This window comes from Numida meleagris, chromosome 12, assembly GCF_002078875.1.
Source record: "Numida meleagris isolate 19003 breed g44 Domestic line chromosome 12, NumMel1.0, whole genome shotgun sequence".
Lineage (NCBI taxonomy): Eukaryota > Metazoa > Chordata > Aves > Galliformes > Numididae > Numida > Numida meleagris.
In genome coordinates this window covers 587,466-605,729 of record NC_034420.1, presented here as the reverse complement: position 1 = coordinate 605,729, position 18,264 = coordinate 587,466, and the positions used below count along the sequence as shown (strand labels likewise).

At 44.3% G+C, this 18,264-nt stretch overlaps 1 protein-coding gene across 2 annotated transcripts in view; it reads left to right on the top strand.

Moving 5' to 3' along the window:
* Positions 1–18,264, top strand: part of NRG2 (neuregulin 2) — an 83,753-nt gene that overhangs the window by 46,216 nt on the left and 19,273 nt on the right. For both annotated transcript variants that reach the window (XM_021410366.1, XM_021410367.1), the window contains 2 exons: positions 3,516–3,636; positions 13,452–13,528. In XM_021410366.1, the coding sequence (XP_021266041.1) occupies positions 3,516–3,636; positions 13,452–13,528 (198 nt within the window). The remainder of the gene's footprint in view (positions 1–3,515; positions 3,637–13,451; positions 13,529–18,264) is intronic.

The following is an 18,264-nucleotide window of genomic DNA, read 5'->3' as shown; positions in this document are numbered from 1 at the left end:
AGGGGAGGGGAGGGGAGGGGAGGGGAGAGTTCAGTTGGACTCTCTCTCTTCTTGCATCCATGTTGATTTTGCCTGATAATTGCTTTATTATGTGAAGTAAAGTCCATATGGCAATGTCAGTCCCTGTGCCTCTCCTTGCTGCTGCCCTGTTAATGCTGTTAGCCCTCAGCAGCCTAGGTATGGTATGGAAGATAGATGCTCTGAAAGACTACTGTGCTCTGAGTCTCTCATGTGCGTATTCTACACTGTCCCCGTTGGCTGGATGAGTAATAGCAACAATAAAACCTGGTTGTGCTTCAGGTCATTCACAATCATATCAGTCAGAGGCAGCCCTCTTTCCCCATCCTCACCTCCTTATCCGTCTCCTTCGCTCTCAGTGCCAGGACCAAGCCTGGCTGGAAACTTGCTGGGTGAGCTGCTTCAGGCCTTGCTCTACCTTGCAAGAGCTTCGTGACCAGTTGGCCTGTGTGCTCACACAGGCCCCTGTCTCAGGGCTTGCTGTACTTATTCCCACTGGTCTCACTGCACCACTTCTTTTCTGTAGTTTTTCTCATGCACACTCCGTATTTCTTCCTCTTCATTTGTTGAAGTGCTTGGAGGAGGCAGCTGATAAATGACTGATGTCACTGCACAAATCTCTTCCTTTTCTTCCACTGCCTTCATGTGAGTTCCTTTTCACCCAGGTTGCAGTAACTTTATAACTTTCCAAATGCTTTGGAGTAGATGGAGTTGTGCTGGAAGCTGAATGAGGACCTCATTCTACCACAATAGTCAGTGGGGAGTAAAATCTGCCCAATCTGGTGTGGCAACGAAAGCGCAGTAGTTGTGGGAAGTCTCTCTGGGTCACCAGGCACACCTGACCAATGCTTGGAGTGGAGGTGAATGCGTGACTGCAGATAAACTGCACATAGAACTCACTTTGCTGACACCAGTTACTGGGCTGCAGATGACTCAGGAGCAGATATTTGTAAAGGTATTTCCAGTGGCTGAGGCTGATGAGGAAATACAGTTACACACAAAGCACAGAAGTGATGGAATGCAGTCGCTTGTGAGTCTGTGAATTATCCTGGTAGTGTGGTGGAAACCACTGAAATCCCCCTTGGTCTCCATGCTTCATGCTTCAAGGTGTTTCTCTGATGTGCAGCCTAGGAGGAGCACACTGCAAACCAGATATGATTACATTTTCTGAGCAAGACATTTTGTTTCTCACTGCCCCTGCTCCCTGGATTGGCAGTTTTCTCCATCCTTGCACACTAACTCTTCTTAGCTTCTGGCGTCATCAATATCCCAGAGCAGTCAAGTTCCTTTGGAGGCACTCACTGTTACCATGGAGGAATGAGATTTCAGGGTTATCATCAATAAATGTCTGTATTCAGTAGGTCTAATCTCAAAATGAACATTGGGAATTATTATGAATGCTGTGTGCATCCCTGGCCCACGCTTCACCTGCAGTTCTGGTCTCACCATCTCCAGCAGGAAAGGTAGAAACAAAGATGGCACAAAAAGGATTACAACAAAGGAACCTGTGTATAAGAGGCTAGTAAATCATTGCTCTCCAGCTGGGGAAGGAGACGCTGCCTGTGCCTGCAAAGCCACAAGTAGCACAGGGGAAATGAGTGGAAACGATCACTCTTTTCTTCTGATGCAAGAGCTAGGAAGGGTCAGGTTTCCAAGAAATAAATTGAGATGTGTTTTTTCACATTGTGTACATAACACTGGAGTTCTTGTGACAAATAATGTGAATGCTACAAGATTAGATTTATTCAAGCAGCAGCTAGACCCCTTCAGGGAAGAGAAATCCATCACTGGTATTACAGCTGACTTGAGATTCTCTAAGCTGCCCATCCTAGATGGCCAGAAGAAAACTGTCACTGCATGCTGATGTGTCCTTCCTTAAGCATTGCCTATTTGTTAGACATGTGTCGGGGCTTTGGTTTGACCAGTAGAGCTCAGCCTTTGTTCTGATAGTGGCCTGTATTTCATGACACTCTTCTCAACCAGGACTTGAGATGACTACCTCTTTTTCTTAGCATTTGCAACATCTGGATTGTGAGAATATGATTTTGCGACTCGATTTTAAAACACCTTGTGCTTTGTTGGAAGAAAAGACAGTACTTGCAGAAAACAGGATTTAAGAGACAATGACTTTAGCAAGGTGCTCCTAGGAAAATTGACCAACCACCTCTTTTTCTGAGACACAGCTCTTGTTGGGAGGTGTGCAACATACATGTCCCAAGACTCACTCATGTCAGTCTCTTTTTTATTCTGTTTAAAAGACGAAAATAGTTTATAATTGGATGAAAAACCCATTATAATCCCAGTCAGATGAATCTCTAGCTGATCAGGACTATAATTCACTCTGGTGTTGAAACATCACACAGCACTGGTGTTAAGTACCCAGCTGAAGGGGTGGCCTTGCAAAGAGTCTCTGGGTGCTATCCCTCAGTCCCTCAGTCCTCAACAGACAGTTCTCCACTGGTCATCGAAGTAACGTGCTGCTATCTCATGGAGGTATAAATTATATAGACTCAGTACAAAGCCATTATGATGGTTTTCGTTTCTAGTTACCATTAAACTGAATTGGAAGAGATCCCACTAAGAATAATTGGAAGGAAGAAGTGAATTTCCCTACAGAAGTTTGGGAGTTTTCATATTTCAGGGGTTTTCGTGGGGACTTCTTTGGAGTCTTGGTGGAATCATCTATCCCAAACTCCAGTTTTATTTGTACCTTACATGGCAGGAAAGCCATTGTTGCTTTTTGAAAAGCATCTGTATCCTGGGAAACTTGAGTCATGCTTACTTCCTCCTTAGCACAGAGGAGGACTGACTGCCTTATCATGCCAAATTTCTGCTTGGTCTCTAGAAGCAGAACCACTGAGGCATGACAGATGTGCTCAGAAATAGGGGAGGAAGAGATGGAGTTGTTTCTATTTGCACTGGATCTTTTCTGGGGACAATGAGGACATTTGCTTCATGAGCTGAAAAATCATTTCCTCTGGGAGATGTGGAGCAATCAAAGCATCCTCCTATCATTGAATTGTCCTCTGCAGAATCCCTGGATCTTGGTCCAGCATTGTGATGCAAATCAGGCCTCAACAGCATGCCACCTGGCTTTGTGATTCTGAGAATGTGTTCTGGGCTTCCTAGTGCTGGTTCAGGATTGCATGCATGTGTAAAAGGAGGACAAGGAAAGCTGGGAAAGAGCACTTCTCCACACAGCTTGCCAAAAGGATGATCTTGTCCTGACACGCTAGGAACTTGGAGGAGGGTGAGTCCTTAGCTCCTCACTCGCTTTGCCACCTCTGCTGAGAAAAGAGAGGTCAAGCCGCAGCTCCAGCACCTGGAAAGGTGAACAGAGGTCTAAAGGGACAGGCTGAGGTTTGTAGCTCCAGGGTTTTTACTTTGGCAAGTGAACTAATTGAAAATCATCTAAGAAAACAGAATTGCCCAACAAAGGAAATAACATTATATCCTTTTTGTGTTTGTGTGTGTGTGTTTTTTTTCTTCCCCTGCAGTAACCACAACTCTCTCCTCCTGGTCTGGGCATGCTAGAAAATGCAACGAAACAGCCAAGTCCTATTGTGTCAATGGAGGAGTATGCTACTACATCGAAGGGATTAATCAGCTGTCTTGCAAGTAAGTGAGTGTAGTTCTTGTGTCAACATGCAAATTACTTGGCTGTGGGAGAGGAGACTTCTGTGCAAGTGCAGGAGAGGTAGCTCTGAAATTCTGGCAATTGAAGTTTGAGCTGTGGAGGTTCAGAATGGGAATCTAGAGGGGTAAGGGAAGGGAAAGAAGATTCCTATTTTCTTTTTTATGTGAGTGCCACTGCTGTTCTTGATGTTTCCTTCTTTTCTTAAATGAATACATTTGTCCTGGCTGTTTCCTTTCCCTTTCTTCCCTTTCTCCTCTGCGGCTTCAGGGAAGTTCGGGTCCCTGAGCTTTTCCTGAGCTGTGTCAAAGCCCCTTGCCCCCAGATGACACCTCCTGAGGTGGTCCCTGGCAGAGACCTGCCTCCTATCCCCCCATCTGCTTCTCACGGGCCCAGAAACTGGTTTAGCACACAGCTCTTCACTACCATGTGCTTACCCGTGTGACGGGTTGTTTATTGTTACCCTTCAAATACTAAAATTCAAAAGAAAAGAAAAATAGTAAGGAAAAACATTAATTATCCTTAAAATAAAATTTCTTGGAGGTATTAAACGGGGCCTGCATAGTCTGAGGGATATGGAACAGGATGTGAGAACTTTTCACCTCTGGTTCAAACTTATCCCAGTTAAAAAGCCCAACAGCATCTTGGCTCTCCCTCCAAGCCCGATGTAGATAAGAGTACAGTCTGATTCAATGCTGGAGATGGAGGTACGCAAGCCAACACACACCTCTGCCTGTCCTGGGCTCCTGTGGAGTGAGCCTGAGCTGGTGCCCTGGGGGTGGCACTGATGCTTTGTGCCCAGCCACTGAGTGAGGTGAGGCAGTGTGCAGCCTGGATGCTAAGCCCAGGAGTTTTGTTGAACAGATACAGACAGTATCAGAGCCCAACAGACACCACTGTGCCCAGCTTGGAGAAGCCCAGAGCTGATGGTTTTCTTCCAGACATCTCTGCATGGTAAGGTTCTGCCAAAGGTATTTACATCTGTGGATCTCAACCTAGTCCCACTGCCACTGCACGGTGTGATGCTCGCTAGACACCTGCCTCCTCAGGCCTTGAAGGATGAACCTGAACAGAGCCATCACCCCTCCTGGAAGGGCTGTGAACTGGACTATGCTTAGCACAACTCCTCCTTGCTCTCGGTACTCCACTGTTTTGGCAGGAGTAGGAGAAGCGACATGGAAACACATTCTGTTGAGCCCCTGTGTTCTCACTTTCCAGTGCAGGATCAGTTATGGTGGGAAGGACATGGTATCAACAGCATCTCCCAGTCCTCCCTGGCTTACCTCTTCTAACACAAAGGGAGCTGCGTAGGACAGAAACCAATTGCTGTGGTCCTCCACACTTCCCATTTGTGTGAGATGAGAGCAGCCCTTCTACACCAAAGACCTGTGTTTTAGTTGTCATTGCCTTTGATGTCTCAGTGGCACTGCAAGTTCGTTCTGACAGTGTCCCCCACTGAAACATGAGGGAAGACACAGCCATTATTCTGGTGTAGGTGCAGCCCCAACAATTCCAGTGTTCCTGTGCTGGGGAGGGCTCAGCCCTTTGAGCCTGGAGGAGTGTACGGCTCAGCATCTATCTCTGAGCAAAGTGCTGGTGCCAAAAGCATAGATCTCGGGGCTATTTCTTTTGGAAAAAACTTGACTCCAGATAAGACTTTCAGATCAGATAAATTACTAATTACAGCAAGAGTTACCTGAGACCCTGCCATATGCAGATATAATCTTTAGGCTCAGTTATTCCTCATGAAGAATAGACATGGTAATTATGAAGTGTCTTCAGCAGAAAGACTGATGTAACCAAAGTAATTCCAGCCCTACGAAGAAACAGTCTACCTTCAAAAGAGGCGGCTGTGACAGCTGATGAGCAGAGGGGAAGCTCAGTGACAAATTCCATCAAGATTTCATGTGCCATGCAAAACAGCCATAATTATTTAATGTGATTTGGAAGCCATAATTTCCTACTTGCAAATGGTAAAAAGATTTGTTTCTGATGGGCCCTGAGACACCAGTTGCTAAAACCAGACGGGGACTGCACTGATGAATATGGAAGGGCAGCAAATGCTAACTGAAAGAAGGTGTTTGAAGATCTGCACTGTCACTGTTCATCTGCCAGAAAAGACAGTTCTGTGTTAACAGGAGCCCAGGGGACCCAAGTGCCTTCTACACAGTGCAGTCATTTCTGATCCTTCTTTTTGAGAAAATGTCTGGATGTTCATTCTCCTTTGGTATTTTTGTCACTAAATCATAGACTGAAGATAAAAATCCTGGATTTTCAAGTGATACAGTTTAGAGTTTCTGGGACTCCAGAAATGTGTAGTTATAGAGGAATGCAAAAGTGTTTGAACTTTTGAATCGAACGTATGAACATTACATTTCTCATAAAATGACTTTCCCAATAACTTGGAGTATTCTTGTGAAGGCTGATGACTGAAGTCTTGCCTGCCTGTGAACTAGCAAAGTAACAAAGTGCTGAAATATTTCACAGCTTCCTTGTTGCACCAAGACAGGAGATCAGTTGCTGTGTGTGAAAGATGCAATGATTTGGATTCAGAGAGGAAACCAGGGAAGGAGGAAAAGAGGCAGGCTTTGACCAGCATTTTCATCTTGAGCATGGGAGCAAGCCACACCATCCCTCTGAGATGTGGGCATGGAGGATATCATTAGGTCCTTCTGCATACAGCCTCTTCAAATGCCTTGGTGCAGAGATCAAACAAGAGCCACATGAGCCTCTTGAGCCAGCAATGACATATCTATCCATACACTGTTTCCACTTTGCTATTCTGGTTAGAGTCAGCAGGGCCTTGGGGGTCTTCTGGCACTGTACGCCAGCTTGCAATCTTCCTTCACCAAGTGCTAAGGAGATTCCAACATACCTGGCCTTAGCATGATACTACTGGCTTTTCATTGCCTTCAGAAGACAGAATTTTAACGAGTTCTTGTTCACTACCTGTCATCATTCCGTAATCACAAGCAGATTTCATTGAAGATCCTTGCTGTGGATGTTATCCCTGGCACTTTGGAGCAAAAAGAGCAGCTGGATCCTCAAATGATTTCTTCTGAAGTGGCTCATACTTATTTTGTTACAGATATTGCCTAAATTGGCAGCTAGCCTCTTAGTATTATTTTTAAGCAGGCTTCCCAGAAATACGTTCCTCCTGGTCTTATAAATTCTAGGGAACAAACAGTAGCTCAGCTTTTGCCTGCAAACTCACCTCCTCTCTCCCTTTTCAATACACTTCATCTAGACTTTGGAGAATGCAGTTTCTTAACCAGGGAAAAGCCCAGAATGGCATTGGAGCTGTGCCAGGCAGCGTGTCTGTTTTGGATTGCGTGCTTGCATAAATCAGTCCTTAATTTGAAGTAAATTCTGCACATGCTAGTGTTAGAGGATACCCGAATATGATACAATCTGTGCTTTTATGCATACTCCGCAAACAGACCACCTGGAAGTTAGATGGGAGAAGTCTGATCTGCCTCGGATATTTTACAAATTTGTGGCATAAATCCAGAAAACTATTGAGCCACACACATACAGAATTGGTTCAACAGCCTTAGAAGATTTAAGAGCCCAGGCTCTTGTTGTCAGAAAAATTTCTTGACCTTTCTCCAGACCATTTTGCTCAGAGAGGCTTTAGAAGGTGGACAGACTGGTTTCTCACCATAACCATAGGGAAGCTGCGAGTTTGAGTAGAGCAAATTTCAGTGCCTGCAGAAGAGATGCACGCAAGCAAGTCTCAAGGGCTGGGACACGAATAGAGATGTTGCGTCCAGCTGAACTCAGTGCTTGGGAAGGTTCACACCCTCTGACTGTGGGCCTGCCTCCATCCTGGAACCTGGTGGGTTCTTGGCACAACTTGGAGCAGTTTGAGGCTGCTCTAATCTCTTATCACTGAGTGCCAGGTCCTACAGTGTTGGTCTAGTGTACGTATTACAGTAGAAATACTGTTCTTCCCATTTAGGTCTCAGCACACATTATCTTCAGTTGGGGTCTTCTCAGCCAAGTAAAGAAACAAAGTCGACTCTGCTGCACAGCCCTCCTCTGTTACATGACTCTTTTGTGTCTGGTGCAGTTGAAGTGGCTGATGCTCCGGGGCAGGACCTTAGTAAACTGTTTAGGATTAGAAGACATAAAGAGCTTTAAGAGCAACCTCCACCCCTGCAGTCAGACCGTACAGGTTGTGTTTACAGGAGTCAAGTTGAAGGATTCCCAGATGCTGACTTTCTGGGTTTGGGCTGTCTACGTTTAACAAAATTACATGTTCACTGAAGAGCTCACAGTGTTGAGCTAGGGGTGAAAATCACCATATCCTATTCCAAGTCTCCTGAATCAGCCAGGACTAGTTCATTAAGTTTTGCATACTCTTTATCTTGGGTAATGAGATCAGGTACCTTTTTGTGTTCGAGTGGTCTTCTATCCATCCAGTTCAATACATCCCCTTTAATGCACGTGTAACTATAGCAGACCCTTGAGAACATTCTGAGTGTGGAAGCTGATCCTGCAACAGCAAGACTCAGTGAAGACAACAGTGTTGATCCCACTGAGCTCCCACAGCCCAGTTGGAGCTGCACTGTTACCTTCATGGAGGCTAGGAGTGGATGTCCCTGTGGTTTGGACTCTACTACACAGCAAACATGCCTTGATTAGCTGCTCTGGATTAGGCCTCTGCCTTTATTCTGATTGCTTTCTTTTCTACCCATTAGTGGTTTTGTGGAGTCCAGTGTTTTGTGGCTCTCCGAGAGCCTGATATCTGGGACTGGTCGGGGGACAATGACAGAACTGTCTTCTTTTTCAGCCCTTTGCACAAATAAGCAACATGCTTGAGACATTTCTCCATTTCCTTTTATCAGTGCATTGTGTCCTTCTGCTACAGCTTCTCCTTATCTTGTTATTTTGAAGCACCTGCTTGTTTACATTCTACTATAGCATGGATTGCATTATGAGAGCTACCACATTTGGCATAATTGAGAGTGCAAAGGAAGAGGACCAACAAGATTTAGGTCAATAGCTGTGTAGAAAATGTTTTGCTCCCAGCAGGAATATTGTTTTAATTATTTGTTTGATTAATAATTAAATAATAATCAACAATAGTCATTGCTCTGCCCTATTTCAAGGTAAAATGACAGCATTTTTCAATGAATCCTTTCAACCATTTTGGTTTGCAATTTTTCAGATGCTTTAATTGGCTGATCATCTTATTGCATATTTTTACAGTGCAAATTAACCAAAATTCATCCTGAACTCAAGAGCAGACCTTTATGGATTTTTTGAAACGTGGAAAAAAAAGATACTGAAAAATCTCAACAATTCAAAGAACTGGTCAAAACTGACTGAACTTACTGGACATTTTCCAGCAACAACAGAAGTTAAATAGAAAAATTCCTGACCAGTTTTGTTGATGGCATTTGCAAGTAGAAAAGTTTCATATGTATCAAGTGGAAAATTGTATTTGTTTTTAATTTTCATTTAACTTGTTAGGCACAGAGGGATGAAGTAAAGCAAGGCAGTCTTGAGTATTCTCCACCCAGGCTAGGAAGAGGGCAAGTTGCTGTCCTTGAAACATTGCTGCAGCCTTGCAAGCCTTGCAAGACTGTTCCTACAGACACAGCTTTACCCACTTCCCTTCTCAAGAGGAGGGACATGCTGGGCCTCTGTGAGGCTGGTGAGTGGACTAGGGAGTCCAAAGGTACTATTTGAAGGAACAGTCCACCATTCATTCTGCTGGGATAACCATCCAAAATCACTTGGCTAAAGTCAGATGCGTAGGAAGAAGGATGCCATGATAAAAGACCATTGCATTACTTTTGGTCTTAGGAAACCTTAACTTTCAGGTGTGTCACTCAGATCATATGCTTAGCTGCTGAAGAAGAACTGCCTACAGACTTGTAACACAGGAGACAGCACATTCTGCATGCAGAAAGGGTGTCTTCCGTTTGCTTTGCATGTCTAGAATGGGAGACTCATGTGCTGTGCATGTTGGAAATTTCTTTCCTAGATGTCACAGTTGGAGAAGTGGTAATAAATAACAAATCTTCATCTTCTCCAGCCTAGGAGTATGAGACAAAAAAGGGGACCATGGGCAATGCATACTTTCGTAGTTCTCCTGCTCACTGATGCTGCCAACAACCTTACTTCTGGGAAATCAGGACCCGGAGGAGACAGAACTGCACTTGTGGCTTCTGAGCAGTCTCACAATGCACACCTTCTGCATGGGATTGCCTGAGAAGCACATCGTTTTGACAGCTTGGGAGGTGACAAAAGGCACTCATGTTTATGAGATCTACTTTTCTGTCACTTTTCCCAGTGCTGATTCACTAACCACTAAAGATGAAAAGCCTGAGCTGTCCTAGACAGGGAGAAGACTGTTATCTATTGCCTTCTATCTAGAAAGTTCTTTTCCCCTCCCACGCTAAGCTGACAGCAGAGATCTAAGGATGGGCTATATGGTAGCTGTCATGGCATCAAAGCATATTTGACACATTTCTGTTCCGCTTTTTCACTTCTCAGCAATTTATTTTTCTGGGTTTTATTTTCTTCCACCAGTTTTCACATGATTTTCAGTCTTTCCTTAGTGGCATGCAACTTCAGTCGCGTTCAAGTTCTAGCAATGCCTGATATCTTGCAAATGTGCATCTGAGACAGTTTTAGCTCCCTTCAGTCAAAGTGTCTGTTTCCTTAGCTGGATAAGACACCTGCTTCATTCACCAGCACCCTTAACTCCCTTCAGGGTGCTCATGGCACATACATGAACTGAATCTCAGATTACAGACAAATAGCCAGAACATTCTAAGCTAAACTGGATGTCCTTGAAGACTACTCAGTGACTTCATGACTGTCAGTGATGATGAATGAACTTAAGAAAGGATTGGGAAGACAACATCTATTTTGGGTGCTTTGTTCAAACTCCAAGTGCAGTCTTTTAAAGGCTTCTCTAAAGTCATGCTTCACCAGGGCTGTCCTTTTGAGTCTTCATCACCAAACTGCCTCTTTGATTGCCAGCAGGGCATCTTCACTCTACTCCCAGTACACGCTTCCTCCGCTTCATCACAAGGAAGGTCAACAGGTCTCATGTTTGATGGGAAATGACATTACCACTATGCTTACCTTTCCTGGACTCCAGGATGAACATCCATGAATCAGATTAAAAAAAAAAAAAAAAAGAGTAATTTTTTTTCAGAGATATTTGCTTGACCAGGGAATCAAATTTCCAGTTCCAGAAGCAGCATGGACACTGAGAAACTCATGTATATCTAGGGAGCGCAATGAAGCCTCATGGAGAGCCATGCCCTTAAGCTCCCCTCAAGCAGGTTGGAGTATGCAAATAGCCCAGCACACTCTTATGCGGAGGTGTTAACACGGGACCCAAATGCAGTGTAACACAGAAAATAAAATGGGTTATGAGCAGCAAGGATGTCCCAACTTTGCTCAGTGCAGATATACCAAAACTGCAACAAAAACCAGCATGAAATCAAGTGTCAAAGCCACTTCAGTCATGCAGGCCCTTTCAGAGCTTCCTTCTCTGAGAAGGACAGCTAGTGAAATGTTCCCTCAGTGTGGGGCACCTTGCCTTTGAGAACTGGGAAATTCATTCCTTAGAGGAAAGACAGGTTTGGAGCTGCAGAGACAAAATGGAAAAAGACAGCATATGGGATGGAGAAATAATGTAGCCTTTTATTAGCTATACCTTCTACACCTTGGATTATGCTGCATTCAGAGGTGTATCTGTAGATCCCATACAAGCATCCAGCATTCACCCTGAGCTTAGGATACCTCTGGAGTAGGAACGTGTTGTCCTCAGGATGACCTCCTTTAGGAGCTTGTGACAGTGGTGTATTAGTGTGCCAGCAAGTGCCTCAGGCTTTCCCCTAAGAGTGTTAGTGAAGGTCTCCAGGCTGAGGTTAGACCTCTGTGCATGGGGTGAGTTCCACCAGTCATGACCATTGCCAGAGCTGAGAGATCTCCTTTCTCTGGCCTGCCTTGTGCCCAGCCACATGGCACTTCTTCGAGTACAGCCAACAAGTTCTTTCCCAGTCCTCAGCTGACCCTCACCTCTCCCATTTGGAGTGGAGCCCTCCAGATCAAAGAAGTCTGTAGCTTTGCAGGCCTGACAGCTGGGTCTTTTACCCCAGGGCCCCTACAGATGATGTGGGCACCGAGAGCTTGTCACGCTCCCTTCCATGTCATGATTCTTACCTGTGTGCGTCCACAATGAGGGAGAAGTACTGAAAATCAAAGTCTTTTGCATTTCTACCTCTCTGGCTCTACCTCTCATCACAAGAGAAATGAATAATTGCTGAAAAACACTGCCTATGTTCCATTAAGTAGAGAGAAACAGGAATTCATCTCTCTTCTGGGCTTTTTTTTATTGGCGCTGAAGTTGCATATCCATGACATGCCATCTAAACTTAAATCTGGCAAGAAGAATAAATGCTACCATAGCCCTTGAGCAACGGCACAGAACTGATCTGCCAACACGCTTTTGAACTACAAAGCTTTGATCATATTAAACATCACAGAGTTTGAAACCATCACTTCCTCCTCTCTTTGCTGTGTCACAAACTGGGAGCAGACATGAATGTCCCTTTGCCAGACAGGACTAGGTCACACCTGCAGGCCTGGAACCCACACTGGGATCTGGGCCTGTCTCACTCTACTCAGCCGGGTGTGTATGCTTGGCCTGGTCACCTGGCACTGTGCTGAGGCTGCTCTGGCTGTTTGCTGTCCTTCACACTGGATAGGCAGGGAGCTAAGCCATCGGCCTCAGCTTAAGGCCTCCAGTCCTCTCTTCTGAAGTGCATTTTGGGCTTTTTGTTGACCAGATGAGACCTGAGGCCTAGGTGACGCCTAGGCGAGGCCTAGGTGAGGGACAGGCACAGCACAATCGAGGTCGAGGAAAGTCTGACAACAAGATGCAAAGCCCGCAGCACAGCTTGCTCCAGGAAGTTGGAAAGCATGTTGAAATACTAGATACTATGGTAAAACCCTATGAAGCTCTGAGGAAGGAGAGCTTCTAGAGTAGGCAGGTAGAGATGGGTTGTGGAGAAAGGTAGGGATAAACCTAAGTTTAAGGGATTGTCCAAGAAGTCATGCTGAAAGATGTGAAGTAAGGGAGAAAGATCAGCTCCAGGGAAGGAAGTGTTTGGCCACCCACCGCTGAGCTCCCATCACTTCCCAGAGCCCCATGAGCTGGTACATCCCAGTCCATCTCGTCATAGTGACTGGGATAGTCTGCAAGAGCCTTGCAGCCAGGCAGCGCATGAGGCCTGTTCTGGCTCAGCTTTCTTCTCTATCCCTTTCTCTCTGTTAACACAGAGATTCTGCACATGCTTTCTCTCTAACCGCAACACAGCCGTTCTCCCTGGAACACTTTGTGAGGTCTTCCAGGGGCAGTAACGTGAAGATGCTTGCCCTACATAACGCTTGCTGTCGCCTGAGCAGCTGCTCACCGCTCTGTGGTACTCCTTGCCAATCTTGTCTAAACAGTGGCTCCAAAGGAGAACCTCTGAAAGTAGCATCCAGCCCATCTCGATCTTCCTACCATCTGGTGCTTCTAGCAGGTGAGGAGGAAGGAGGCAGGCAGAGGAAGAAAGGCGGGGTTTTGCTGGCGGCTTGAAGATCCAGGCCTAGAATAAAGCTGCAATGCTAAAGTTACAGGTGCCTGGTTAAAGCAAAGCAGAGAGTAAATATGCGCGTGAAGCATTTATTTTTTCCATTCATCACAATGCACTTTTTATTTTTGACCTTAACCTCAAGAACGGTGCCAGACATGTTCTGTGATTTCTCCCCTTTTCCCCTCCAGATGTCCAAATGGATTCTTCGGACAGAGATGTTTGGAGAAACAGCCTTTGCGATTGTACATGCCAGATCCTAAGCAAAGTATGTTTGAAGACAAAAAATGCACCACACTACTTAAAACCTCCTGGGCACAGCGGTGAATGTAGAGTGGTCTAGTCAGGGATGGCTCTTGGTGTCAGTTTTGGGCTAGGGCTTAGGGCTGCAGGTAAGGGCACAGGCTGAAAGCAGACAGATAGGAGCTGTGAAAGGGATCAGAAAGGGGCCTCAGTTTGCTCTGTCTGGGTGTCGTTTTGCTATCTTGTCTCTTTCTTTCTGGTTTTCTTTCTTTCGGTAGGTGTCCGATCGAATTCACAGGAGACCGGTGTCAGCATTTCGCAATGGTCAGCTTCTCCAGTATGTCTCTTTCTACTTCTCTCTCTCCCTGGATATTGTAGTTCTGTATTTTGTACTTAAAGCAGGTTCTTCTGTTCTCCAAGAGCCCTCTTCCTGTCTTGTGCACTCCCAGCTCTGCTTGACCTTTAAGAGGAGCTGTGACTGTTGCCAAGAGGAGAACCAGGGCTCTTGCTATCTTCCCATTTGTTAGAATGGGTTCTGCTTTCATTTCTGTTTGAATTTAATGTTGCTTGCTCTTTTCATGCAAAACACAAATAAGGCACAACGTTATTGTGGTGTGCTGTGTGAGAACAGTCTTGTGTGATAAACTATATCTGCTGGCACTGCTGTCTCAACATGGACTATGTGGTGCAGTGCAAGAAATCTGTATTTTTCCTACGACTCTTGCAGTCTGGATGTGTGAGTCTCTCTGTACCAACTGCGGAAAACACAGTGAGGGCTGTACTGAAATTTCCCCTGTGCTGAGGACGTGCTTTTGTTTGCAGAAGTTAAACCGAGCATCAATTGGTGTTCAGATGAGATTGTAAGAGGCGGGCCCCAGGTAGGGTAGAGCGTAGGATGCATGCCTGGAGCCCCAAAGGCCATGTTGGATGCTGCCATGGTCTCAGGTCCTCCTCCCTGCAGTGCCATGCAGCATACGGACAAAATCTGCTGATTAGGCATCTCCAACCATATCCATCCCAGATACAGAGATGTTCCCATCTCTCCTCATGGGTTGGACAACCTTGCACGTGGGGCTGTGTCTAACTACAGTGACTGATCTCTTAACTTTATATGCACTGAATGTAAGTACCCTACAAGCTTTCCCAGGGTCTAGTTCTCAGTTCTCATGTTCTCTGGGTCTCCAGAGATGCCTCACTTGTTCATTTTGTTCAGTGCAGATAATTTTTGCCAGGTCGATATTCAGACAGTGTCCCAGCACCAGTGGGATCCATGCGTGGTAAGGTCTGACCTAAAATGTGATGCAGCGCTGAGCCTGCAGTTACAGCAGCGTGACCTCTGCGTACACCCTGTCTCTGTGCTGGCCATTGGGACCACAACAAATGGTGGTTTTAAAAAGAGGCTTTTTAAAAAGAGCCACAGAGGAGGCTTTAAATTAGTGGGAACAAGAGGAGAAAGGCCTCTCCATGGTATCTCCTTGATTGTCAGTATTGCTTCTCTTACCTCTCATTAGGAAATCATGCAGTCCTTGTCCTGAACTGGCAGTAGCAGAAGTCTTATTAGCACATACTAATAGCTGGCTAGGGGTTGCATTAAGCTCTTCTACAGAGTATACAGGCAAGACATTAATAGGCTTTGAAACCCTTGGGACAGCTTGATTTTTCACATTGCCTTTTGTTCCAAATTGGCTTCCAAAGTTGAAACCTCCATTGATTTATTTTTTTAACTAAAACATCTAAGTAAGGATTTTTTTTTTAAATGACTCAACAAAATTTCTGTTTTGATATTTAACTTGATGCAAAAGGATGTCTTTTCCACTTTGGATCCCATAGTTTCATGGAACCCTGCTGCAGACAGTATTGGGATGCTCACCTGCTGAATCTGATTTGTAGAGTGGCTCATGAGGTGGTGTCCAATGCACTCAGATGTTATTGCTACTGTGCTGCAAAATAAAACAGAGGTGAACAGAAGTTTTACGTCAGAAAAGTGCTTTTTCAGAATATTAATGGCAATAGGAAACGGCATGCATTTTTATCCCAGCCTGCAGAATCCAGCTTTTTATGGGAATGAGATTAGTTTAAATTTTATTTATGTGTTAGAGGAACAATGCTGGCTTTAAAACTGACACATGTACATTTTCTTACCTCAATTCTGTTTTAACCACAGGATAGTAAGTTAACAACAGCTTAGCAATCCAGCTTGCCTGTCTGAACTTGGATAAAAATCATTTAAGAAAATTATTCATATGCGTTTATAGCTGTTTTCACTTTCAGGTCATTGCTGGGTAATATACATAGCAGCTAAACTGCAGCAAGGAATGCACTGAACTTGCCATTCTTCCAATTAGGAAAGGCATTTCACTTGAGTCTGGATTGTATGAGTGCTTACTTTCTACTTCAAACAATAATTAGGGCACAGATGACGTTGCTGTTGCTCTATAATTCACTCTGTTCTTCGTCCCATATGGGCTCTGACAGGTCAAAAGCTGAAATGCTTTGAATGAAGTTCAGTCATTTCCATTGGAAATAAAAGAGCTTTGACCTGATTCTTGTTTTGAGAACACTGCCAGTACGTGACAGATACTTAAATAGTAAATAATGACACCTACTCTGATGTTGTATTAAGTACATTTGGAGTGTTTTAGCTTTTCAGGCCTGGATGGAAGGCTCCTGTCTCTTTAACATAAGCATTAAATATTACATATTCAGTAGGTATATCCCAAATCTGTGACAGAGCCTCTGCAGAGTAAACTAAATTTAATGCACAGTTCTGAAACAATGTGGCAGATACTGAATTTGGGCTTGAGGAGGAGATGGTTGCCTTCTTAGCAGCATCATGCCAGATATATTGTATCTTCCTTCTGGGAGCAGTTTCCTGTCTCACCAGTTTGAACCCTTAGACTTTGCTCAGGAAAAAAAAAAAAACAAAAAACAAAACATGTTGTCCAACGGTTCTCATTGTCTGCTTGGAAGTTTGCTTTGGGGGTTTGTTTTTCTCTGATTATCAGAAATTCCTGCTAAATTACTGTAATTACAAAGATGAAAGATGTATTTAGCTTGGTTTTCTTGCATGTCACAATTCTCTGTGTTGCTATTGAAATCGCAAGACCAAGTGCGCACTGCCGGACACATTCTGTGTATATACCCCACTACTTGAAAATGTTCATGCTGGCACTTTTTTTACTGTGTTGTGCTCACACTATTGGTATTTTCTAACAGATTGGTACAGAGGAACTCACTGCAAATTGTATTATTGGGCTAAGTTAGAGACATCCCACTCTGTCCTGACTCAGCCCTTATTTGATTGATTAACATTTACTTTTGGTAGGAATTTGTAACAGCGGAAGTCAAGCGATGATCTCAGTGGTTGGTTCCTATCTGCTTGTAAGGAGTGTACATTTCATTTTGCTTGCATTGTCATGCAGATATACTGGGAAATGTGTGGAGATACTGTGGGAAAAAAAAAAAAAAAAAAAAAGAGAAGTATGCTAGTGCAGCTACTTATCTGCAAAAATGGATGCATTGTGCAAACAGACAACATTGTCCTGGCCTACCAAGGTAGCACTTCTGAGCAGAGCTGTGGTACCCAACTGTGTCAGCTCTTGCAGCCTGCCTTTGTTAAGCCTGTGTTAGATTCTGTCTCCCTGGTGGTCTGCTTCAGCAAGATTCATACCTTGAGGAGTTCTAAGCAGACACATTTATTTTGTGCAGCAGTGGCTAAGTACGCTTAGACAGTTGATTACCAGCAACCGGTGGATGGACAGTGACCTGCTAAATCGCACCTGCGCAGATATAGGTGTTTGAGACACTGACACTTAGTAATCACACATCTACTATGTGTAGGCAAATTCTTACAGGGAAACTCAAAGGGTTTCTCTTGTTTACCATAGGTCAGTTTCATGACATTATAACAGATAGCTTTATCACATACCAATGAAAAAAATGAAAAAACAGAAAACCCACCAGAAGATACAAGGGAAGAGAAATGTCAAAGAAAATAATTGCACATTCAATGAGATTAAAAAAGGTGAAAGATACATACCTGAGAAGAAAATAATTGTCCTGATGTTTCTTGAAGTCTGCTTAGATCCCTTTCATCCCAGATGAAATTCTACTGATCTCAATGGGTCCCTGCACTCTCCTCCATCCACACATAAGGAACTGACAGGTCATGGTTGGAAAATCATGTTTAGGCTTTATGTAGCCTGTAGGAGGAAAGCCTTATAGCGGCTATAAAATATAACTGAGGGACATTAAAGAAACATTTAAAGCAATTTTAATTTAGACTGAAGAGGAATTAATGGCTGTGAATGAAATAGACAGTGACTGTCTGCAGTTGCTCCGTAAGAGAGGAGTGCCCTGGTAAATGAGAACACAGAATTATTTCCATGGATTCTGAGTCATTAAATCACCTTACTAAAATATTTCTCACATCAAATTTGACTACCATTGTAGTTACAGATACAATTAATATAGTGCATTGTACGCATGGTGTACACATACATATGTTCTATAAAGTCATATCACAGGCTAGTTTCAAGAGTTAGATCTTGCACTTGTGATGCATCTCTGATGAAACAATAGGTCTTGGAGCCTGTAACTCTAGAATGTGTCCTAAACCAGAAATCTTCCCTGGCCCTGGCCACTGGGATTGCAATGTGCAGGGGAAGAAGAACCACCCATACAAGTAGCCTGAGTTGACATCATGAACTCTTATTCTGACCCCCTTTTCTTCATGCCCCCCCCATTTGCAACAACAGTGCA